The sequence below is a fragment of the Melanotaenia boesemani genome, chromosome 7, assembly GCF_017639745.1.
Source record: "Melanotaenia boesemani isolate fMelBoe1 chromosome 7, fMelBoe1.pri, whole genome shotgun sequence".
In the NCBI taxonomy this organism is placed as follows: domain Eukaryota; kingdom Metazoa; phylum Chordata; class Actinopteri; order Atheriniformes; family Melanotaeniidae; genus Melanotaenia; species Melanotaenia boesemani.
The window spans coordinates 25103825-25128590 of NC_055688.1; the positions used below are offsets into that span (position 1 = coordinate 25103825).

A 24766-nucleotide genomic window follows, 5' to 3' on the forward strand; every position below is an offset into this window, starting at 1 on the left:
TGTACCAAAAGCAGGTGAACTGTCACCAGAAAGATACAAGGTAGAAAACTCTGTCCCCAAATAATTCAAAATCTTCAAAAATAATATACACGAAGAGTTAAGACTTAGCCTGTATGATACACATTAGACTTTTTAAGCAAAGTGAAAGAATACCAAAATAGTCTAACCTCCATAGGAGAATCTGGTTCATCCAAGATGCTCTTCTCATTCTGTATCCGCTCCATCGTTCCTGTACAACTGGGGTCCATTATCAGCACGTTCTGACTACCAGCCATGCCGAACTTACAGTCACTCTTTCTGGAGTCAGTAGTCCTGCACACCTCGTAATTATACACGTGTGGAAGAGTTCCTGTTCCCATAGTGTCTGAGTAACGTGGAGGATAATATGGAATCACAGGGAGGTTGGAGTGGTACAGGATGCGAGACTGTCTCCATCTGTAGATTTTCACTGATATAATTACAACTAAACACGTGATGAAGAGGAAGGAAACTACAGCCAGAGCCAACACCAAGTAAAATGTCAGGTTGTCATTGTACTCCTTGTCATGTGTGAAGTCGGTGAACTCCGACAAGACTTCAGGGAAGCTGTCCGCCACCGCCACGTTAACAATGACTGTAGCTGAACGAGAGGGCTGTCCGTTGTCCTCCACGATAACAGTCAGTCTTTGTTTGACTGCATCTTTATCAGTCACTTGGCGGATAGTTCTTATTTCTCCATTCTGTAATCCCACTTCAAACAGCGCCCTGTCTGTGGGTTTCTGTAGTTTATAGGAGAGCCAGGCATTCTGTCCAGAGTCCACATCAACAGCCACCACTTTAGTGACCAGATAACCCACATCTGCTGAACGAGGAACCATTTCAGCCACCACAGAGCTACCAGTCTGGACTGGATACAGAACCTGAGGCGGGTTATCGTTCTGGTCCTGGATCAGTATTTTCACAGTCACATTGCTGCTGAGTGGAGGAGATCCTCCATCTTGCGCTTTGACGCGAAAGTGGAAATCTTTGATCTGCTCGTAGTCAAAAGAGCGCACTGCATGGATGACTCCACTATCAGCACTAACGGACACATATGAGGAGACTGGCACTCCGTTAACAGAGGAGTCCTCCAGAATGTAAGAAACACGGGCATTCTGGTTCCAATCAGCGTCTGTAGCTTTCACTGTGAATATTGAGAGACCAGGTGTGTTGTTTTCTACAATGCAAGCCTCGTATGAGCTCCTCTCATAGACAGGTGCGTTGTCATTCACATCAGAGATCTGTAAGGTGAGAGTGACACTGCTGGAGAGGGAGGGTACTCCCTCATCAGAGCAGGTTAACGTGATATTATATTCAGAAGTTTTCTCTCTGTCCAAATCACTGTCTGTAATAACGGTGAAGAAATTATTTGTTGATGATTTAATGGTAAAAGGGACATTTTGACTCAAGCCACACGTCACTTTGCCGTTATCGCTGGAGTCTGGATCTTGTATATTAAGCATTGTTACAACAGTCCCAACATTTGTCTTCTCGGACAATGCGTTTGATTTAGACATGACATTAATAGAGGGAGGGTTATCATTTATATCTGTCACATGTACAATTACTTTACATGCGTCAGATAATCCCCCTTGATCAGATACCTGAACATCTAACTCATAAAGCCTCCTTTTTTCATAATCTACACTCCCAGTCAATGTTAAAACTCCGCTCTCAGCATTAATTTGAAACAGGCTTCCCGCTGCAGATTTGGGGACGGTATATGTTACTTTTCCGTTATTTTCCTTATCTTTGTCAGTAGCTGCCACGGTTGTAATTATGGTGCCAAAAGGAGCGTTTTCTGCAACACTTGCTTTATATTCTGGCTTCGAACAAACGGGCGGATTGTCATTTACGTCCAACACAGTTATGATAATCTGCATTGTCCCTGAGAGCTGTGGTTCTCCCCCATCCAGAGCGGTTAGTGTTAAAGATAACTGCTCGTGTTTCTCTCGGTCTAAAGGGTTTTGTAAAACCATTTCTATATGCTTTGTACCATGGCCGCTGCTGATTGTTTTCAAAATAAAATTATCACTCGGTGTTAAAGTATAGCTGTTCAAACTGTTAACGCCAACATCTTCGTCGATTGCTTTTTCTAAAACAAATCGAGCTCCAACGAGAGCAGATTCAGTGATCTCATATTTCATATCACCTCTCTCAAATATGGGAGGGTTGTCGTTTACATCAGTAATCTCAACAGTTACCGTGTAAAATTCCATCGGATTTTCAAGGATCATTTGAAAATGCAGAGCACAGGGCATTGTCTGGCCACACAACGATTCTCTGTCTATTCTGTCTTTAATAACGAGCTCTCCTCTTTCTCGCCTCAGCTCCACATACTCTTTAGTATTTCCAGAATAAATGCGAGCTTTTCCGGACTTCAGTCTGTCCACTTCTAAACCTAAATCATGTGCTATATTGCCTATCACAGCCCCTTTTCCCATTTCTTCAGGAACGGAGTAGCTGACCTGACCGAACACAACACCGAAACAGAGCACTGTGAAAAACAGCAGCACCTGCCATCCCATCGTTCCGGTCGACGGCATTTGAAGAAATTCCACTCTTTCTTGTTCTCTTCTGCGTTTGATTGATATAAACAATTCAACGTCTATTAAAATGTCAGGATTCCTGAATTCTGAAAGAATGAAAGTCCAGTTTGCAGTCGTGGATCCTTCTCTTCATGGCAATCCCGATTGTTAACTCGTCCACTGCAAAATTCCAAATAATATATGCTGACATACAGGGAAGAACCTCAGCAAATGGGTCCTCAGAAACTTGATGGCTAACAGCGTCCCTGTCTGTTCAGTAGACTGAACTACACAGTGTCTTAGTGAAACAGTAACAACATAAATATCTATAGTACAGATGAAATAACACCTATAGAGCACCGAGGTAATGCTTTTTTTCCATTATCACATTTAAAATGCTTCTTCTTCCTTGACTTGTCAGAAAAATATCGAACACGGCACATAAAATGCAATTAAAAAAAAAAAAAAAAAAAAAAAAACTTGCCTGCAGAAATCGGAGATGCAGTCACACACGTAAGGATACGGAACATAAGGTTTTAAGTAAAATTAACTCAACAGCAAAATGAACAACAACAAAACAAAGATAGATTTAAATCAGTCTGCAAGCTACCACATATGTTGTGAATGTGAGGTACTCATTAATCACTACTGTAGGTCGAGATACAAAACAGTAAATCAGTTCAATTCAATTAGACGCAGGTCCTCAAAAATAAACATAAGACAGGATGAGAGAGAGAGAGAGATATTTAACGCAAAAACCCAAATATTAAGTTAATCACAGGGGAAAGGCTCTAGCCTACCATGAGCCTCAATTTGGTTAAGTGAGTATTACAATGTAAAGTAGGATAAAATTTGATACTGTACTGATACTTTATTTTGATTGATATGAGTTTTTAAAAATCCGTATATAAGCAGCGATTATTAGTTAAACTCTGCAAAGCAGGGGTGCCCAAATTCGGTCCTCGAGGACCGCTGTCCTGCAGATTTTCCACTGTTTCCTGCTTCAACACACCTGACTCAAATGAAATAGATCCAACAGACCATTAAGTGTTGCACAATGACTCATCAATTTGAGTCAGGTGGTTTTGGAGCATCAAAAACCTGCAGGAGGTGGGCACCCCTGCTGTAACGAAACCAATGTGATGGTGGAAAGGGGAAGCTGCTTGGCGCACACACACACACACACAGTACAACAAAAAGGTTTAAGCACAACTGAAATGGTGAAGATACGAAACTTCGAATCTCCCCAATTCTTGTAGAGGGAATAATTATGAGCTGTCCGTGGTGCAAAAAAAGGTGATAATTGCAGTATATTTCTGAAACAGTAAGAGATATCTAGCAAGACAAACTTTAATGACTAAACTGTTCTCTGAAATTTTAAAGTAATCAATAATTGACATATAAAACATTTTACGTATTTTTAAAACTGACCTCTAGAGGTGAGTCTGGTTCATCCAAGATGCTCGTCTCATTCTGTATCCTCTGCATCGTTCCTGTAGAACTGGGGTCCATTATCAGCACGTTCTGACTACCAGCTCTGCCGAACTTACAGTCACTCTTTCTGGAGTCAGTAGTCCTGCACACCTCGTAATTGTATACATGTGGTAGGGTCCCAGTCCCCATAGTGTCTGAGTACCGTGGAGGATAATATGGAATCACAGGGAGGTTGGAGTGGTACAGGATGCGAGACTGTCTCCATCTGTAGATTTTCACTGATATAATAACCACCAAACACGTGATGAAGAGGAAGGAAACTACAGCCAGAGCCAACACCAAGTAGAAAGTCAGGTTGTCATTGTACTCCTTGTCGTGTGTGAAGTCAGTGAACTCCGACAGCACTTCAGGAAAGCTGTCCGCCACCGCCACGTTAATAATGACTGTAGCTGAACGAGAGGGCTGTCCGTTGTCCTCCACGATAACAGTCAGTCTTTGTTTGACAGCATCTTTATCAGTCACTTGGCGGATAGTTCTTATTTCTCCATTCTGTAATCCCACTTCAAACAGCGCCCTGTCTGTGGATTTCTGGAGTTTATAGGAGAGCCAGGCATTCTGTCCAGAGTCCACATCAACAGCCACCACTTTAGTGACCAGATAACCCACATCTGCTGAACGAGGAACCATTTCAGCCACCACAGAGCCACCAGTCTGGACTGGATACAGAACCTGAGGAGGGTTATCGTTCTGGTCCTGGATCAATATTTTCACAGTCACATTGCTGCTAAGTGGAGGAGAGCCTCCATCCTGCGCTTTGACGCGGAAATGGAAATCTTTGATCTGCTCGTAGTCAAAAGAGCGCACTGCATGGATGACTCCACTATCAGCACTTACGGACACATATGAGGAGATTGGCACTCCGTTAACAGAGGAGTCCTCCAGTATGTAAGAAACACGCGCATTCTGGTTCCAGTCAGTGTCTTTAGCTTTCACTGTGAATATAGAGAGACCTGGAGTGTTGTTTTCTACAATGTAGGCCTCATATGAGCTCCTCTCAAAGACAGGCGCATTGTCATTTACGTCAGAAATCTGTAATGTGAGAGTGACGCTGCTGGAGAGGGAGGGTACTCCTTCATCTGAGCAGGTCAGTGTGATATTATATTCCGAAGCGCCTTCCCGATCGAGTTCACTGTCTGTCATTATACTGAAGAAATTATTTGATGTGGAAGAAACTGAAAATGGAATACTTTTGCTTATGAAACATTGAACATTTCCATTTTCACCTGAATCTGGATCTTGGATATTAATAATTGTCACAACCGTGCCAGGTTGGACGTCCTCTTGTAGTACACTGGACTTTGACATGACATTTATATTAGGTGTGTTATCGTTGGTATCTCGAATTTCTATTATAACTTTACAAGAATCAGTCAGTCCTCCTTCATCACGTGCTTGAACATGCATTTGATGTTGTTGTTTCTTTTCAAAGTCAGTACCTCCGAGCAATCTAATTTCACCAGTCTCTCCGTTTATGGCAAATAATTCTAATGCATCATCACCAGAGTTTAATATTGCATAGGATATCTTCCCGTTAAATCCTTCGTCTAAGTCGGTGGCACTAACTGCAATCACCAGCGACCCTGCAGGCGAATTTTCCTTTAAGCTGGATTTATAGGCTTTCTGGGTAAAGACTGGAGCATTGTCGTTTATATCAAGCACATTTACATGTATCTGAACTACACTTGAGAGCTGCGGCTCACCGCCGTCTACTGCAGTCAATACAAGCGTTAAATGATCCTGTTTTTCTCGATCTAAAGGTTTCTGTAAAACCATTTCTACCATCTTGTTTCCTTCCGCTTGGTTTTGCAGCTTTAACACAAAATTATCAGTTGGATTTAACAAATAATTTTGTAGGCCATTCTTACCAACATCTAAATCGATCGCCTGTTCTAGTGCAAACACTGTTCCTATAACAGCGGACTCGCTTATTCCAAATTTCATTTCCCCGCCCTTAAAAACAGGGGCATTGTCATTAACATCTGTGACTTCGACGGTGATGCTAAAAAACTCCATAGGATTCTCTAAAATAACTTGCAAATGTAAAACACAAGGCGCCGTCTGAGCACAAATGAATTCTCTGTCAATTTTGTTTTTGACCAGAAGCACTCCTTTTTCTTTATTCAGCTCGATATATTCTTTAGTGTCTCCTGTGTAAATTCGGGCCTTTCCCGATTTCAGTCTTTTCACATCCAAACCCAAATCTTGTATAATATTACCAACAAAAGATCCTGTCGGCATTTCCTCAGGAACAGAATAACTGACCTGCCCACTCACCGAATAGAAACAAAGAAGCGAGATAAAAAGCAGTTCCTTTCGTGTCATTGTTCTGATCGTCGTAAGACAAACCGTGTGCCAGTGAAAGACCCTTGTCGTAGAAGGCTGTTCCTCTTAAATCTCTTTAGGTGATGTGGTCTTGTCATTTAGGTCGCAATCTGGCCATTCAAAAATACCAGCGTCCTCCCAAACGATCGTATATTAACATGTAGATCAACTGTCTTAACCCTCTACTGTGCATTCTGCTTTTCTCTGGTCGTATGTATGAAATGATGAGGGAGGTACGTATGATCATCTCTTTTATCAGAGACAAATTGACCAACAGCGGCCCTAAGAGTTCAACAAAAATTATTACACAATGTCGTGGAAAATATAAAATGGTAACATTATATATGTTCAGGAAAATAAACACATAAAACTAAAATAAATAAAACAAAAAAAAAAAAAAAATACTATCATTACTTTTAAGGTCCATTTGCATTTGAATATGAGGTTCTTGGAGAAATATGAATTTAAAAAAGGTCATTTGCATTAAATTAAGCCAAATGTGTTTTTAATACTCTAATACACAAGCACATATAAACATCTACACTCAGAGAAGACATACACGCCATAATCAATGTCAGTCGATATGTAGGCTATATATATTTCTTTGTTTTATTAAACCTAAAATAAACAATGAATTAATGAAAAGCTATATAATTTTATCATCCACTGATGACGATTCAGTAAAACAAAGAACCAAATGGGAAAGAAATAAATGACACCACTTTGATGCTTTAAGCTATTAAATTAATTACTGATAAACAAAACCAAAATAAACAAAAATTAAAAAAGAGTGACACCTCCAAACTGCAGCTGATTGTTCCAGTCTGTCAAACAGGCAAACAACACAAATTTCTAAAAACCCATAGCTGCTTTAAACCTTCGCATATATGAGCCACAGTTGAGGAAATGTTTGCACAAATTCATGCAGCTTTCTTTCCCTTTTTTCCATTGCCAAAGGAAAGACATATTTATAACTTTCAAATGGTCACTCTTAATTACAGCTGCTGGAACAGGCTATCTGAGGAGCTCTCCCTGGTACTGAAAACAATTGTTGCTGTTGTCATTGCAAAGTTGAAGCAAGCTACTTGTAAAACTAGGTTTTCAATGTAATCATAAAACACAAACCAATTAAAACTTATGGCAGTAGTTCAAGAGAACAACTTGTACATGTAAATACAGCTAAAACAAATGTTTGGTTAACCACAAGATCAAACAGGTCTTACTGAAAGATAATTGAAATTTAAACTGTGCTACAACAAAATGTAAATTAACATATATCGTGGAAAATAATTACGATTATTCAACCAACAAAAAAACTTTATCCCCTAAATCCAACATACCCTATTTGTGATTTTTAACTGACCTCTGTAGGAGAATCTGGTTCATCCAAGATGCTCTTGTCATTCTGAATCCTCTGCATCGTTCCTGTAGAACTGGGGTCGATTATCAGCACGTTCTGACTACCAGCTCTGCCGAACTTACAGTCGCTCTTTCTGGAGTCAGTAGTCCTGCACACCTCGTAATTGTACACGTGTGGAAGAGTTCCTGTTCCCATAGTGTCTGAGTAACGTGGAGGATAATATGGAATCACTGGGAGGTTGGAGTGGTACAGGATGCGAGACTGTCTCCATCTGTAGATTTTCACTGATATAATAACAACTAAACAAGTGATGAAGAGGAAGGAAACTACAGCCAGAGCCAACACCAAGTAAAATGTCAGGTTGTCATTGTACTCCTTGTCGTGTACGAAGTCGGTGAACTCCGACAACACTTCAGGGAAGCTGTCCGCCACCGCCACGTTAACAATAACTGTAGCTGAACGAGAGGGCTGTCCGTTGTCCTCCACGATAACAGTCAATCTTTGTTTGATAGCATCTTTATCAGTCACTTGGCGGATAGTTCTTATTTCTCCATTCTGTAATCCCACTTCAAACAGCGCCCTGTCTGTGGATTTCTGTAGTTTATAGGAGAGCCAGGCATTCTGTCCAGAGTCCACATCAACAGCCACCACTTTAGTGACCAGATAACCCACATCTGCTGAACGAGGAACCATTTCAGCCACCACAGAGCCACCAGTCTGGACTGGGTACAGAACTTGAGGAGGGTTATCGTTCTGGTCCTGGATCAATATTTTTACACTCACATTGCTGCTGAGTGGAGGAGAGCCTCCATCCTGCGCTTTGACGCGGAACTGGAAATCTTTGATCTGCTCGTAGTCAAAAGAGCGCACTGCATGGATGACTCCACTATCAGCACTAACGGACACATATGAGGAGACTGGCACTCCGTTAACAGAGGAGTCCTCCAGTATGTAAGAAACACGAGCATTCTGGTTCCAGTCAGCGTCTGTAGCTTTCACTGTGAATATAGAGAGACCAGGTGTGTTGTTTTCTACAATGTAGGCCTCATATGAGCTCCTCTCAAAGACAGGTGCGTTGTCGTTCACATCAGAAATCCGTAATGTGAGAGTGACGCTGCTGGAGAGGGAGGGTACTCCTTCATCTGAGCAGGTCACTGTGATATTATACTGAGAAGCGCTTTCTCTGTCTAGTTCACTGGCTGTCAGTAAAGTAAAGAAATTGTTTGAAGTTGACGTGATTTTAAAATGAACATGGTCATTTAAGTCGCAGGTCACTTTTCCGTTTTCCAGTGAATCTGGATCCTGAACGTTTATCATAGTCAGAACTGTGCCTGGCTGAACATTCTCTGATATAGTGGATGATTGTGACATAATATTAATAGTTGGTCTGTTATCATTTGTGTCTAGCACATTTATTACGACTTTACAAACGTCTTTGTTTCCTCCTTCGTCTGATGCTTGAACATCTATTTCATAGTGCCGAAACTGCTCATAATCAAGTTTTCCTACTAATCTTACCTCCCCACTATCTTTATTTATTTCGAATAAACCAGCAGCTCCTTTCGGAAAATGAGAAATGGAATATTGAATGTGTCCATGTGGACCTTCGTCCGCATCAGATGCGCTCACTGTGGTCAGAACAGCTCCTTTTAACGAATCTTCTTTAACATTAACCTTAAACTCAGCTTCATGACAAACTGGTGCATTATCATTTGCATCCAACACATTCACAACTATTCGAATGGTTCCTGAAAGCTGCGGATTGCCACCATCTAAAGCATTCAATACTAATAATACGCGGCCCTGCTTCTCTCGGTCAAGAGGTTTCTTTAAAACCATTTCAACATTTCGGTTGTTTCCTATCCTATAAGGATTTAAAGCAAATATGTCACTTAAGCTAAGCGAATAGCCCCGCAGCCCATTAACACCCACATCGTCGTCAACAGCTTTATCTAGGACAAATTTCGACCCAACTTGAGCGAGTTCGCTGATGTCAAATTTAATTTCACTGTTTTTAAAACCCGGAGCGTTGTCGTTAATGTCAGTGATCTCGACAGTAATGCTGTAAAATTGCATAGGATCTTCCAAAATGATTTGAAAATCAAGAGCGCAGGGCGTCGTCTGTCCGCAAAGCGGTTCTCTGTCTATCCTCTCTTTGATTACAAGAAGCCCTTTTTCTTTATTTAGTTCGATGTATCCTCTACCTTCTCCCGTATAAATACGAGCGTTTCCCGCCTTTAGTCGTCGCACATCTAAACCCAGATCTTGTGTTATATTACCGACCATAGAGCCTATCGCCATTTCCTCGGGAATGGAGTAGCTGACCTGACCAAATACAAAGCGAACAGAAACGGCAACAAAAAACAACACCAGGCGTACTTGCCGTGTCATTATTCAGTCCGACAATTTCTGTCCATATAAAAAGAAATTAATTCACCAATCCTTTAGACAAAAGCTCCAGTGAGGTAATCAGTTCAAAAAACGTCAAATAATATCGCTAATCCAGTATTTTATGAAAGACGAGATCCAAACGATGCATTATCGTCATTTATTCCCTCTCGCTGTAACATAGTTGATTGGGGAGGCACTGTAGTGTTCTGCTGCGAAAAGCTCTGATCTCTCAGCTGACTAGTCAACAGCGTCCCTGTGAGTTAGATGGGCTGAATTACATATTATAAAAACTTTTTCCTTAATATTCATGTAACTGACGATGAGCTGTACTAAAATGTTTTAATATACGTTATGTACTAAGAGAACTTAAACAATTACTATTGCTAATGTCATCAAAATAGCACCCACATGTTTTACAAGAACTTCAGTTTGAGTGACCTAAATGAATTAGCTGCTGGAAAGAAGAAACAATCAAAACAGGATGTTTCTACAGCAGTCTAAACCCACCACAACTTAGAAACGCTGTCCATGGTGCTGACAGACACAGACGCGTACCAGGAAAGACCAACAACGTTAATCAGTTAGGGTGGAAATATGTCGGGATTTTTTTATAATGTAACTTTAAACAAGTAGAACTGTTATAGTCTATATTATGAGTAAATTGCAAACAAAAAAAGAAGAATAAGCGCGACAGGCAACACTTTATAATATGGTACACAATAATATGTGTCATCACTAGGTAACGGCTTAGGGACAAATCAGGAATTAATGGAGAGTTAGCCAGTACTTACTGGGGAAAAAGCAGTCCAGGCTTATTAGGAAACTAATGGTTAGGTAACTAATGGGTAGTTATCAGGTAAACTAAAGGGGAACAAATCAGGGACTAATGAATAGTTAAGCAGTACTTACTGGTGAACACACAGTCTAGGCTAAATAGTTCCCTTGTAAGAAGCATGTTCTTGTGTACCTTATTGTAAAGTGTTACCATTTTCAGCAGAGAAATTAATAAACAAACTAAAAATGTTTTCATTGCTAAATTTGTTGTATGACTATGGTTCAACATAGGACTCGATTTAAAAAAATATCGTAGCTAGGACAATATTCTATTCTACAGTCATTTAGCAGATGCTTTTCTCCAAAGCAACTTACATCTGAGAGTAAGAACACAAGGAAGACATCAAACAGGGGAGGGGACATCATAATTAAGTAGTCAGACTATGAGTCCAGTTGGACACAGGTGCTGTCATGTAGTCCTAGAGACAGTGGATTTTGTTCCCTGCCCTCCCTAGTCCTTTGTTTAATTACGAAATCACGATTTCATCACACAATATTATTCACATCATATCATTGCAAAATATCAAGTCACACCGCAAGACCACCCATTACAAAGTGCAAGCCACCATGAAAAAAAGGTTAAATAATCGGTCAAACAAATATTAAACCTCACCTCGAGAGGAGACTCTAGTTCATCCAGAATGCTCTTCTCATTCTGTATCCTCTGCATCGTTCCTGTAGAACTGGGATCCATTATCAGCACGTTCTGACTACCAGCTCTGCCAAACTTACAGTCACTCTTTCTGGAGTCAGTAGTCCTGCACACCTCGTAATTGTACACGTGTGGAAGAGTTCCTGTTCCCATAGTGTCTGAGTAACGTGGAGGATAATATGGAATCACAGGGAGGTTGGAGTGGTACAGGATGCGAGACTGTCTCCATCTGTAGATTTTCACTGATATAATAACCACCAAACATGTGATGAAGAGGAAGGAAACTACAGCCAGTGCCAACACCAAGTAAAAAGTCAGGTTATCATTGTACTCCTTGTCGTGTGTAAAGTCAGTGAACTCCGACAGCACTTCAGGGAAGCTGTCCGCCACCGCCACGTTAACAATGACTGTAGCTGAACGAGAGGGCTGTCCGTTGTCCTCCACGATAACAGTCAGTCTTTGTTTGACAGCATCTTTATCAGTCACTTGGCGGATAGTTCTTATTTCTCCATTCTGTAAGCCCACTTCAAACAGCGCCCTGTCTGTGGATTTCTGGAGTTTATAGGAGAGCCAGGCATTCTGTCCAGAGTCCACATCAACAGCCACCACTTTAGTGACCAGATAACCCACATCTGCTGAACGAGGAACCATTTCAGCCACCACAGAGCCACCAGTCTGGACCGGGATACAGAACCTGAGGAGGATTATCGTTCTGGTCCTGGATCAGTATTTTCACGGTCACGTTGCTGCTGAGAGGAGGAGAGCCTCCATCTTGCGCTCGCACAGTAAAAACAAGTTGTTTCATTTGTTCATAATCCAAAGTGCGAACTGCATGGATAACTCCACTTTCAGAGTTTATAGATATGTAAGACGAAATTGGGTTTCCAATAATCTCTGCGTCCTCAATAAAATATGATATCCTGGCGTTTTGGTTCCAGTCAGAATCCTTGGCACTAATTGAGAATATTGATATACCAGGAGTATTATTTTCAACAATATAAGCGGAATAACTTGGTATGGAAAAGACTGGAGCATTATCGTTTACATCAGAAATTCGTAGTTGTAAAGCTGCTTTGGTTGAAAGAGAAGGTGAGCCTGAATCTTTTGCAATTATTGTTAGATTATATTCAGGTTTAATTTCGCGATCAAAAACTACATCTGAGAGCAAATTGTAATAATCGGTCAGAGAAGATTGGATCTTGAAGGGAAGATTAGCATCAATTGAACAAGTTATCTGCCCGTTTCTTTCGGAATCTGCATCTTTCACATTAAAAACAGCGATAGTTGTACCAGGAGAGACGTCTTCTGAAATCATGCTGGAAAAAGACATTATATTTATAACTGGGGCATTATCATTTATGTCCATGACTTCAACAACAACTTTGGTTGCGTCGGTGAGACCACCCTGATCTTTGGCTATCACCCTTATTTCAAATTTCTTTTCTTTTTCGTAATCAATATTATCCACCACACTTATTTTACCCGACAAGCTGTCAATTTCAAATTTCTCGGCAGATTGTCCCTTTACATTAGAAAAACTATACGTAACTAAACCATTAGATCCACTGTCGGCATCTGAAGCATTCACAGTGGTAATATATGTACCTATGGGTTCGTTTTCTGCAACAGTAGCTTTGTATACTGATTGATTGAATACAGGAGGATTATCATTCACATCAAGAACAGTGATCTCAATATTCAATGTTCCAGATCGCTGTGGAGTGCCCCCGTCTAGTGCTATTAGCTTCAAAGATACGTGTGGATTCAGTTCTCTGTCTAATGCCTTTTGTAAAATCATTACAGCGAATCTAATTCCATCCGCATTTGAGTGTTGCTTCAAAACAAAATTCTCATTAGGTGACAGAACATAATTTTGCAAGCTGTAAATCCCTGCGTCAGGGTCGTAAGCGCTTTCTAAGTCGAAATGAGATCCGACTGTTGCCGACTCGCTAATTTCTAAATTAATCACTTGATTTTTGAAGGTTGGTGCATGGTCATTTATGTCTAAAATTTCTACTGTTACTCTGTGCAGTTCTATTGGATTTTCTAAAATAATTTCAAACGTGAAGCTGCAGGGTGTTACCTCTCCACAGAGCTCCTCTCTGTCAATTCTCTCATTCACGGCCAGAACTCCTTTGTCTGCCATTAGCTCGGCGTACCGAGTGGCTTCTCCACTGACAATGCGGGCCCGACCAACACGGAGCCTTCTCACATCCAAACCAAGGTCCTGCGCAATATTGCCAATGATGGATCCTTTCTTCATTTCCTCCGGTACTGAATAACGGATTTGGCCGCTGGCGGTGGAAGCCATTAAGAGGAAAAAGAAAAGCTGCAACATTTGCCTCGAAAACAACAGCCATTTTCTGGATCCGTGCTTGCGCGTCTCCATGCCCATAAAAGTACAATTCAAAGCCTGAATCGTCCAGCCACACGAACAAAACGGGACCGATTAAGTTATGTTGTCTTTTTTTTATAGCTACTCAACTGTTATAAAAATGTGCAATGAGACTGAATTCTCACCGAACGCTTCCAAGTATGAAAATGGTATATTAAACCTCTCCCACTTCCCTTTTCTTTCGTGTCATAACACCAGCCACTGTTTTTCAGCTCAACAGCGTCCCTTAGAGTCCAAGTAGGGAAGGAAATCGGAGTAAAGGCGAGTTGACGACTATTCCCACTACAGTACAAAAACTAAAAATACACACCTTGTAAAGCAAGCGATATTTGAGAAAAACAAAAGTAACCTTCAGTCAAACTGAGCAAAAAACAGTGATGTTGAGAGTTGTGGAAAAAAAAGCCACATCCAATCAAAACATCGAACTTTCCAAAATTTAGGGGCTGAACACACGGAAAGCACAGGTCTACCAGTCCAAACTGACATGTATTCGTATTTAGTAAAAGTATGTAAAACGGAAAGAAAGTATTCGACGGAGAACCCGTCATAAAAGGAAAAAGTGAGCTATTATTATAGGTATTAACCGTGTCAGCAGTACTGTAAAATATTTATCATACAGTTGGACAAAACATAAAATTATACTAAATTAAAATAAAGAGAATAAATCAATCTTGTGAAATGCTGTGTTTACACCTAACTCTATGAATGTATGCAACATATTCTTTTAAAATAGGGATCTCAACTCCAGTTCTTGATGCCCATTGTCCTGCAGACTTTTTATGTTTCTCTGATTCGGCACAGCAAACTCATATTAATGGGTCACTGTGCAGAACTTGACAACAAGCTGTTGCGTCAGTTTTGTTTGAATTAGTTGTTTGGGGAAGAAAACCATCTGAAGCCTGCACAATAATGGCTCTTATGGGGCTGGTGTTTGAGAAGTTCAGAACACATAAATGTCATTAGAAAATAGAAAAGGAGTCGCTGTCCATGCTATTTAACCCATTGTACGGCGGATTTTAATGTTTCTTTGATTCACTACACCAGACTCAAAATACTCGGTAACTATGTAGACATTGAAAAAAATGCTTTGAGGTAATCAGGTGTGTTAGAGCAGGGACACATCTAAAAGCAGAATGACAGAGGCTTTTGAAAACAGAAGCTTGATATCCCTGATGTAAAAGTTACGAAAACATAAAGGGTCATAACAAAAAGGTGCTGTCCAATGGTGCAAAATAGATGAGTGTCATAAACCATGCAAACTCAAGTCAGATGAAAAAAAAGGGGGCAGACAGGAACTGACGAACCTCTAGAGGTGAGTCTGGTTCATCCAGGATGCTCTTCTCATTCTGAATCCTCTGCATCGTTCCTGTAGAACTGGGGTCCATTATCAGCACGTTCTGACTTCCATCTCCGCCGAACTTATAGTCACTCTTTCTGGAGTCAGTAGTCCTGCACACCTCGTAATTGTACACGTGTGGAAGAGTTCCTGTTCCCAAAGTGTCTGAGTAACGTGGAGGATAATATGGAATCACAGGGAGGTTGGAGTGATACAGGATGCGAGATTGTCTCCATCTGTAGATTTTTACTGATATAATAACAACTAAACACGTGATGAAGAGGAAGGAAACTACAGCCAGAGCCAACACCAAGTAAAAAGTCAGGTTGTCATTGTACTCCTTGTCATGCGTGAAGTCGGTGAACTCCGACAGCACTTCGGGAAAGCTGTCCGCCACCGCCACGTTAACAATGACTGTAGCTGAACGAGAAGGCTGTCCGTTGTCCTCCACGATAACAGTCAGTCTTTGTTTGACAGCATCTTTATCAGTAACTTGGCGGATAGTTCTTATTTCTCCATTCTGTAATCCCACTTCAAACAGCGCCCTGTCTGTGGATTTCTGGAGTTTATAGGAGAGCCAGGCATTCTGTCCAGAGTCCACATCAACAGCCACCACTTTAGTAACCAGATAACCCACATCTGCTGAACGAGGAACCATTTCAGCCACCACAGAGCCACCAGTCTGGACTGGGTACAGAACCTGAGGAGGGTTATCGTTCTGATCCTGGATCAGTATTTTTACAGTCACATTACTGCTGAGTGGAGGAGAGCCTCCATCCTGCGCCTTTATTATCAGCTGGAGTTCTTTAATTTGTTCATAGTCAAATGAGCGCACTGCGTATATAACTCCTGTCTCACTATTTATGGAAACGAAAGTAGATATTGGACTACCGTTGGTTTGTGTTTCTTCCAGAAAATATGATATTCTTGCGTTCTGATTCCAGTCTATATCGCGCGCACTAATAGAAAATATGGACACTCCCGGAGAATTATTTTCTGTTAGATGAGCAACGTAACTTATTTTATCAAATAACGGTGCGTTGTCATTCACATCAGATATTCTTAAATGCAATATTGTTGAGCTTGACAGTGATGGTGATCCGGAATCTGTGGCACGTACAGATATGTTATACTCTGGTTGAATCTCCCTGTCAAACGATGAGTCGGTTAGCAATGCGTAATAATTAGTTAATGTGGGTTTTATCTTAAATGGAAGGTTGCGATCTGTTGTACAAGTAATTTCACCATTTCGATCTGAGTCTGCGTCGATCACATTAATTATTGCTACTGTTGTCCCTGGAGGAGAATCCTCGGGCACAGGGCTGGAGAATGACATCACATTTATTACAGGTGCATTGTCGTTGACGTCTAAAATCTCAATTTGCACCTTACACGAATCTGTTAAACCGCCGTGGTCGACTGCTTCAATCATAATTTCATATTTCTTATCTTTTTCGTAATCTACTTGTCCTACAAGTGTTATAGCTCCTGTTATCTTATCCAAATGAATCAAATCAGTTAGTTGCTCTTTCATGTTTGAAAATCTGTAAATGATAAGGCCGTTTGATCCAATATCTAAATCACTTGCATTCACTGTAGTGATATAAGTGCCTTTCGATGCATTTTCTGAAACAGCAGCCCTGTAGACAGACTGGTTAAAAAGAGGAGGATTGTCATTAGCATCAAGCACTGTAATATCTATACTTACTGTGCCAGATCTATGCGGAGCGCCACCGTCAACAGCGATGAGCTGCATGGATATTCTTGGCACACTTTCTCTATCTAACGGTTTTTGTAAAATCATCTCGGCATATTTTCGACCATCTGGATTCAAGTGTTGCTTCAAAACAAAATTTTCATTTGTAGTTAGTTCGTATTTCTGCAGGCCATTCACACCCACATCTGCGTCCTCTGCACTGGCTAACAAAAAGCGTGATCCCACCACGACAGATTCACTTATTTCAAATTTAATTTCTTGCTTTCTAAATGTCGGGGAGTTGTCATTAATGTCAGTTATTTCCACTGTTATTTGATGCAGCTCCATTGGATTTTCTAAAATTACCTCAAAGCTGAAGCTGCACGGTGTTACATCTTCACAAAGCTGTTCTCGATCTATTCTCTCGTTCACAACTAAAATGCCTTTGTCTGTTTTCAGCTCTGTGTACTGTATGCTTTGTCTGGTCACGATACGAGCTCGGCCAGAACGAAGTCTCTGCACATCCAAACCAAGATCCCGAGCAACGTTACCGATAAGTGACCCCTTTTTCATCTCCTCTGGAATTGTATACCTGATCTGGCCTGACGCAATGTGACTGTAAAACATAAACAGCAAAAACCAGCATACCGACCTGAATGTACGCATTTTTTCACGCGACGAAAAAGAGATTTGACCCTCCATTGTCCACAGACGACAATAAAAAGGAAGAGCTTGAAATCCAAAACCGAAAAACTTAGATGCATTAAGCAGTTCGACGTGGATATGTTTGTTGGAAATGCCTCGGTGAATGTTGTCCTCCAGCAGAAGCACCGTTTGATTTTCTCAACCAACTAAAATGGAGAAAAATAGAGAGCTGCCCCAATCATATCACCACAGTATTTCTTCGTTTGACCAACAGCGTCTCTTACTGTTCATTGCATGAATGGCATGACCTAAGGCAGGATATAATAGTATAACAATAAAATAATACTCCATTTGTCAACTACTTGTGTATTTTATATGTCTGAAAAAGAAATTACAAATCTGTGGTTGAATTACAGATTTAAAACACAGCAAAAAGTTGTATTGTGGTTGTAAAATATTTCAATTTGCCCAAAGAAAATGTAGGCTTTCAAAAGGCAAATTGAAAGATTAATATGCCCAATGTCAAATAGAACAAAAAGAAGATGGATAAGGACACAGGCCAATCTACACATTATAACTCACCTCCAGAGGTGAGTCTGGTTCATCCAAAATGCTCGTGTCATTCTGAATCCGCTGCATCGTTCCTGTACAACTGGGGTCCATTATCAGCACCTTCTGACTTCCATCTCCGACGAAATTAAAGTCACTCTTTCTGGAGTCAGTAGTCCTGCACACCTCATAATTGTACACATGTGGAAGAGTTCCTGTTCCCATAGTGTCTGAGTAACGTGGAGGATAATATGGAATCACAGGGAGGTTGGAGTGGTACAGGATGCGAGACTGTCTCCATCTGTAGATTTTTACTGATATAATAACAACTAAACACGTGATGAAGAGAAAGGAAACTACAGCCAGAGCCAACACCAAGTAAAAAGTCAGGTTGTCATTGTACTCCTTGCCATGCGTAAAGTCAGTGAACTCCGACAGCACTTCAGGGAAGCTGTCCGCCAGCGCCACGTTAATAATGACTGTAGCTGAACGAGAGGGCTGTCCGTTGTCCTCCACGATAACAGTCAGTCTTTGTTTGACAGCATCTTTATCAGTCACTTGGCGGATAGTTCTTATTTCTCCATTCTGTAATTCCACTTCAAACAGCGCCCTGTCTGTGGATTTCTGTAGTTTATAGGAGAGCCAGGCATTCTGTCCAGAGTCCACATCAACAGCCACCACTTTAGTGACCAGATAACCCACATCTGCTGAACGAGGAACCATTTCAGCCACCACAGAGCCACCAGTCTGGACCGGGTACAGAACCTGAGGAGGGTTATCGTTCTGATCTAGAATATTTAGTTTTACTGTAGTATTGCTGCTTAAAGGTGGGGAACCTCCGTCTTGTCCTCTCACATAAATAATTAAAGTTTTAATTTGCTCGTAATCAAATGATCGAACTGCCTGTACAGCACCACTTTCTGCATTCACAGAAATATAAGTGGATATGGGCTGACCATTTAACTGAAAATCAACAAGCAGGTAAGAGACTCGTGCATTCTGTCCTGAGTCAGCATCACGCGCTTTCACGGAAAACACAGATAATCCAGGGGAATTATTCTCCATGATATTAGCCTCATAGAAACTCTGTTCGAACACAGGGGCATTATCATTGACATCAGAAACCTTAAGAGTTATGGTCTTGTTTGTTGAAAGTGGAGGATTACCTTCATCCACAGCCGTGAAAGTGATGTTATAATTAGGGTTACGCTCCCTGTCAAGGACACCCTTTGTGACAAGAGTGTGATAAGTTTTTAGAGATGAATGGACTTCAAACGGGATATCAGAATTAATTAAGAGGTTTATTTTACCGTTTTTGCCTGAATCGAGATCTTTAACGTTGATGATAGCTACAGTGGTTCCACTTGGAGAATCTTCAGCAATGGTATTAGAAAAAGAGGTTAATGTTATTAAAGGTGCATTGTCATTCACATCAACTACATCAATTATTACATTTGTGGACGTGCTTTGTCCACCTTGATCTCTTGCCAGGACACTAATCTCAAATATTTTGTTTTCTTCATAATCAATCACACCGTACACTGTCAAATCGCCGCTATTTTCATCTAGATGGAAAAGCTGAGCAACATTACTGGACATGCGGTTTAGGTGGTACGTTACACGACCGTTCATCCCTTCATCTGCGTCTGTTGCAATTATTCTGACCACTAATGTTCCTTTTGGAACATTTTCTTTAACAGAAACCTTGAAAATTGGCTGCGTAAAAACGGGGGCATTATCGTTTGTGTCCCGGACAGTGACATGCACTTTTAGCGTACCTGATCGCTGTGGTTCACCCCCATCGACAGCAGTGAGCGTGAGAAGCAGCTTTTCTTCCTTTTCTCTATCCAAAGCACCGGACAGATACAGTTGTGCATACTTGTGGCCGTTTGGGCTGGAGAGAACTTTAATATTAAAATGGGTTGTAGGGTGTAATGTATAACCTTGCAAAGCGTTGATGCCGACATCAGGGTCTGTTGCACTGACTTGCAGGATTTCGGTTCCTGGAAGAGCTGACTCTAAGATCTCTACATGCATTTCCTTCTCATTAAACACAGGCGTATTATCGTTAACATCTAACACTTCCACTACCACGCTATGTAACTCCATTGGACTGGTCATAATCATTTCAAAATTCAAGCTACATGGCGATGTCTGTCCGCAGAGCTGCTCTCTGTCGATTCTTTCTCCCACAACCAGAATGCCTTTGTCTACATCTAGCCTTATATACTCGCTGCTGTCACTGCCAACAATCCGGGCTCCGCCTGTCTTCAGTCTTTTAGCGTCGACACCTAAGTCCTCGGCTACATTTCCAACAAAAGAGCCTTTTCTCATTTCCTCTGGGACGGAGTAGCGGACCTGGCCAACTGTCGTCTGAAGGAAAGAAACAAGGATGAAGGCCCGTACTGTGCGATCACCGTTGATAAAATGCATGATCCCAAAGCACTACGTCCAATTCCACATGAACGTTTGTCGGAAAAATACGAAGCAAATATCCCGTTTTGCACCTCGCTTGTGTATTTATAATCCAAGAGGTTAAGCTCGACACGTTTGTATGGAAATCACAAGTGAAAATAGAGAACAACCGCCCTGCTCGTCGTGGTACACTGAGATGGGAAGAGGAGGTGTAAATGCTTTTCAGCTGCTTTGCAATAGCTATGAAGACCAACAGCGGCCCTTAGAGTTTGATATGAAAATAACAAGTGTGCCACTAAAGAAAGAATGAAAAAAGAGGGAGACAATAAGCTAAATTGAATGTCAGTAGTATATACAGAATCCACTCTGTAAACAGTTTCAGAATGATGCTGAAAATTACCTTAGTTACTCATGCTACAAGTGTTACCAAAACATAACGTGGAATATCGAAATGCAGTACAGCAGGAAACACATGTTATAAGGAAATTGTTTCAGTATCACTGAAACAAGTTTGACATTATGAATATGACTAAACCGTGAAATCTCTGTTCCCAACATCCATACACATAAGAAAGAGGAGACAACAACAGTGAATATATTTTGAAGACCCTATTTCCTAAGTGAAATTATATTCCAGCAAAGTCATTGTTGATATCCAGGAAGGAAAAGGGGGTGGTTGTTATAAATTACAGCGAATCACAATTTTTTACTACATAAAAACGCACAGTTTTAAATCTAAAATTGAGCTGATTGGTGAAACCACCAATCCAGCACCACGGACAGCAACACTATGCTGCTCGTGTAATTTATGGACTTGACAGTAGAAAACGTCAGAAGATGACTAAAAAGGCCTCACTCATTTTCAAATATGCGAAGACTTAGAACACTACTGCATGCACATTTTCAATTTATCAGGATGTAATCGATAGACTCGGTTTCCACAATGAACAATTGCGCAAATATCAATACAGGTATCTGTAAATACATTATACTAAAGAATATAAATTTGCCCTTACATAAATATGAGTAAGCAATAATAGAACCAGTGTCAGTGTGAAATCAAGTCACAAATAAATATGAATAGAGAAAATACTGAAATATTTTTTAATAGCTTGAAAGAAAAAACACACAAATTAAGATGTTCTACCTAAAAAGACCGCACCGCGAAGTGTAAAATGAAAAATTAATTTAAAAAAAAGTTATTATGACTTAGGAAAATTATAAGACGTCGAACTAACCTCTAAAGGAGAATCTGGTTCATCCAAGATGCTCTTCTCATTCTGTATCCGCTGCATCGTTCCTGTAGAACTGGGGTCCATTATCAACACGTTCTGACTACCAGCTCCGCCGAACTTAAAGTCACTCTTTCTGGAGTCAGTAGTCCTGCACACCTCGTAATTGTACACATGTGGAAGAGTTCCTGTTCCCATAGTGTCTGAGTAACGTGGAGGATAATATGGAATCACAGGAAGGTTGGAGTGGTACAGGATGCGAGACTGTCTCCATCTGTAGATTTTCACTGATATAATGACCACTAAACACGTGATGAAGAGGAAGGAAACTACAGCCAGAGCCAACACCAAGTAAAAAGTCAGGTTGTCACTGTACTCCTTGTCGTGTGTGAAGTCAGTGAATTCCGACAACACTTCAGGGAAGCTGTCCGCCACCGCAACGTTAACAATGACTGTAGCTGAACGAGAGGGCTGTCCGTTGTCCTCCACGATAACAGTCAGTCTTTGTTTGACAGCATCTTTATCAGTCACTTGGCGGATAGTTCTTATTTCTCCATTCTGTAATCCCACTTCAAACAGCGCCCTGTCTGTGGATTTCTGGAGTTTATAGGAGAGCCAGGCATTCTGTCCAGAGTCCACATCAACAGCCACCACTTTAGTGACCAGATAACCCACATCTGCTGAACGAGGAACCATTTCAGCCACCACAGAGCCACCAGTCTGGACTGGATACAGAACCTGAGGAGGGTTATCGTTCTGATCTAGAATATTTAGTTTTACTGTAGTATTGCTGCTTAAAGGTGGGGAACCTCCGTCTTGTCCTCTCATATAAATAATTAAAGTTTTAATTTGCTCGTAATCAAATGATCGAACTGCCTGTACAGCACCACTTTCTGCATTCACAGAAATATAAGTGGATATGGGCTGACCATTTAACTGAAAATCAACAAGCAGGTAAGCGACTCGTGCATTCTGTCCTGAGTCAGCATCACGCGCTTTCACGGAAAACACAGATAATCCAGGGGAATTATTCTCCATGATATTAGCCTCATAGAAACTCTGTTCGAACACAGGGGCATTATCATTGACATCAGAAACCTTAAGAGTTATGGTCTTGTTTGTTGAAAGTGGAGGATTACCTTCATCCACAGCCGTGAAAGTGATGTTATAATTAGGGTTACGCTCCCTGTCAAGGACACCCTTTGTGACAAGAGTGTGATAATTTTTTAGAGATGAATGGACCTCAAACGGGATATCAGGATTAATTAAGAGGTTTATTTTACCGTTTTTGCCTGAATCGAGATCTTTAACGTTGATGATAGCTACAGTGGTTCCACTTGGAGAATCTTCAGCAATGGTATTAGAAAAAGAGGTTAATGTTATTAAAGGTGCATTGTCATTCACATCAACTACATCAATTATTACGTTTGTGGACGTGCTTTGTCCACCTTGATCTCTTGCCAGGACACTAATCTCAAATATTTTGTTTTCTTCATAATCAATCACACCGTACACTGTCAAATCGCCGCTATTTTCATCTAGATGGAAAAGCTGAGCAACATTACTGGACATGCGGTTTAGGTGGTACGTAACACGACCGTATATCCCTTCATCTGCGTCTGTTGCAATTATTCTGACCACTGTTGTTCCTTTTGGAACATTTTCTTTAACAGAAACCTTGAAAATTGGCTGCGTAAAAACGGGGGCATTATCGTTTGTGTCCCGGACAGTGACATGCACTTTTAGCGTACCTGATCGCTGTGGTTCACCCCCATCGACAGCAGTGAGCGTGAGAAGCAGCTTTTCTTCCTTTTCTCTATCCAAAGCACCGGACAGATACAGTTGTGCATACTTGTGGCCGTTTGGGCTGGAGAGAACTTTAATATTAAAATGGGTTGTAGGGTGTAATGTATAACCTTGCAAAGCGTTGATGCCGACATCAGGGTCTGTTGCACTGACTTGCAAAATTTCGGTTCCTGGCAAAGCTGCCTCTACGATCTCTACATGCATTTCCTTCTCATTAAACACAGGCGTATTATCGTTAACATCTAGCACTTCCACTACCACGCTATGTAACTCCATTGGACTGGTCATAATCATTTCAAAATTCAAGCTACATGGCGATGTCTGTCCGCAGAGCTGCTCTCTGTCGATTCTTTCTCCCACAACCAGAATGCCTTTGTCTACATCTAGCCTTATATACTCGCTGCTGTCACTGCCAACAATCCGGGCTCCGCCTGTCTTCAGTCTTTTAGCGTCGACACCTAAGTCCTCGGCTACATTTCCAACAAAAGAGCCTTTTCGCATTTCCTCTGGGACGGAGTAGCGGACCTGGTCAACTGTCGTCTGAAGGAAAGAAACAAGGATGAAGGCCCGTACTGTGCGTTCACCGTTGATAAAATGCATGATCCCAAAGCAGTACGTCCAATTCCACATGAACGTTTGTCGGAAAAATACGAAGCAAATATCCCGTTTTGCACCTCGCTTGTGTATTTATAATCCAAGAGGTTAAGCTCGACACGTTTGTGTGGAAATCACAAGTGAAAATAGAGAACAACCGCCCTGCTCGTCGTGGTACACTGAGATGGGAAGAGGAGGTGTAAATGCTTTTCAACTGCTTTGCAATAGCTATGAAGACCAACAGCGGCCCTTAGAGTTTGATATGAAAATAACAAGTGTGCCACTAAAGAAAGAATGAAAAAAGAGGGAGACAATAAGCTAAATTGAATGTCACTAGAATATTCTGAATCCACTCTGTAAACACTTTTAGAATGATGCTGAATTTGACATCATGCTTCGAGTGATAACCAGCCGTAACGTGGAATAATGAAATGCAGAACAGCAAGAAACACATGTTATAAGGAAATTGTTTCAGTATCACTAAAGCAAAGTTGTCTTT

At 41.1% G+C, this 24766-nt stretch overlaps 3 protein-coding genes across 23 annotated transcripts in view; all 3 read right to left on the reverse strand.

Moving 5' to 3' along the window:
* The window catches only part of LOC121642654 (protocadherin gamma-C5-like), a 324465-nt gene that overhangs the window by 139611 nt on the left and 160088 nt on the right, over positions 1–24766 (reverse strand). Inside the window, exon 1 of one of the 21 annotated variants that reach the window (XM_041989450.1) lies at positions 7726–10228. The exons of 18 other annotated variants lie outside the window; for them this stretch is intronic. In XM_041989450.1, coding sequence (XP_041845384.1) covers positions 7726–10113 — 2388 coding nt within the window. In that variant the 5' untranslated portion in view covers positions 10114–10228. Of the gene's footprint in view, positions 1–167; positions 2699–3977; positions 6501–7725; positions 10229–24766 lie in introns of those variants that run through there. 2 more of the 21 variants (XM_041989453.1, XM_041989445.1) reach the window with 2 other exon arrangements.
* LOC121643470 (protocadherin gamma-A1-like) lies at positions 11259–13668 on the reverse strand. The gene is given in 3 exon segments (XM_041990914.1): positions 11259–11264; positions 11561–12283; positions 12285–13668. Coding segments are annotated over 3 exon segments (1842 nt in total). The 5' UTR covers positions 13398–13668.
* Positions 15260–24423, reverse strand: LOC121643471 (protocadherin beta-3-like). The gene is made up of 5 exons (XM_041990915.1): positions 21874–24423; positions 20164–20593; positions 19999–20063; positions 18254–18967; positions 15260–16054 (listed from the first exon to the last, which is right to left on the reverse strand). The coding sequence occupies exons 1-5, from the start codon at positions 24301–24303 to the stop codon at positions 15260–15262; spliced, it is 4434 nt and encodes a 1477-aa protein (XP_041846849.1). The 5' UTR covers positions 24304–24423.

Bases quoted from the DNA above. Each gene is read 5' to 3' on its own strand.
- LOC121643471 (XM_041990915.1), bottom strand. From the start codon at position 24,303: ATGTGGAATTGGACGTACTGCTTTGGGATCATGCATTTTATCAACGGT. The intron at 20,594-21,873 runs GTTAGTTCGACG...TCTTTCCTTCAG, and splicing joins AACCAGATTCTCCTTTAGAG to ACGACAGTTGGCCAGGTCCG. The intron at 20,064-20,163 runs GTTATACATTAC...TGCTTTGGATAG, and splicing joins CGGCATCAACGCTTTGCAAG to AGAAAAGGAAGAAAAGCTGC.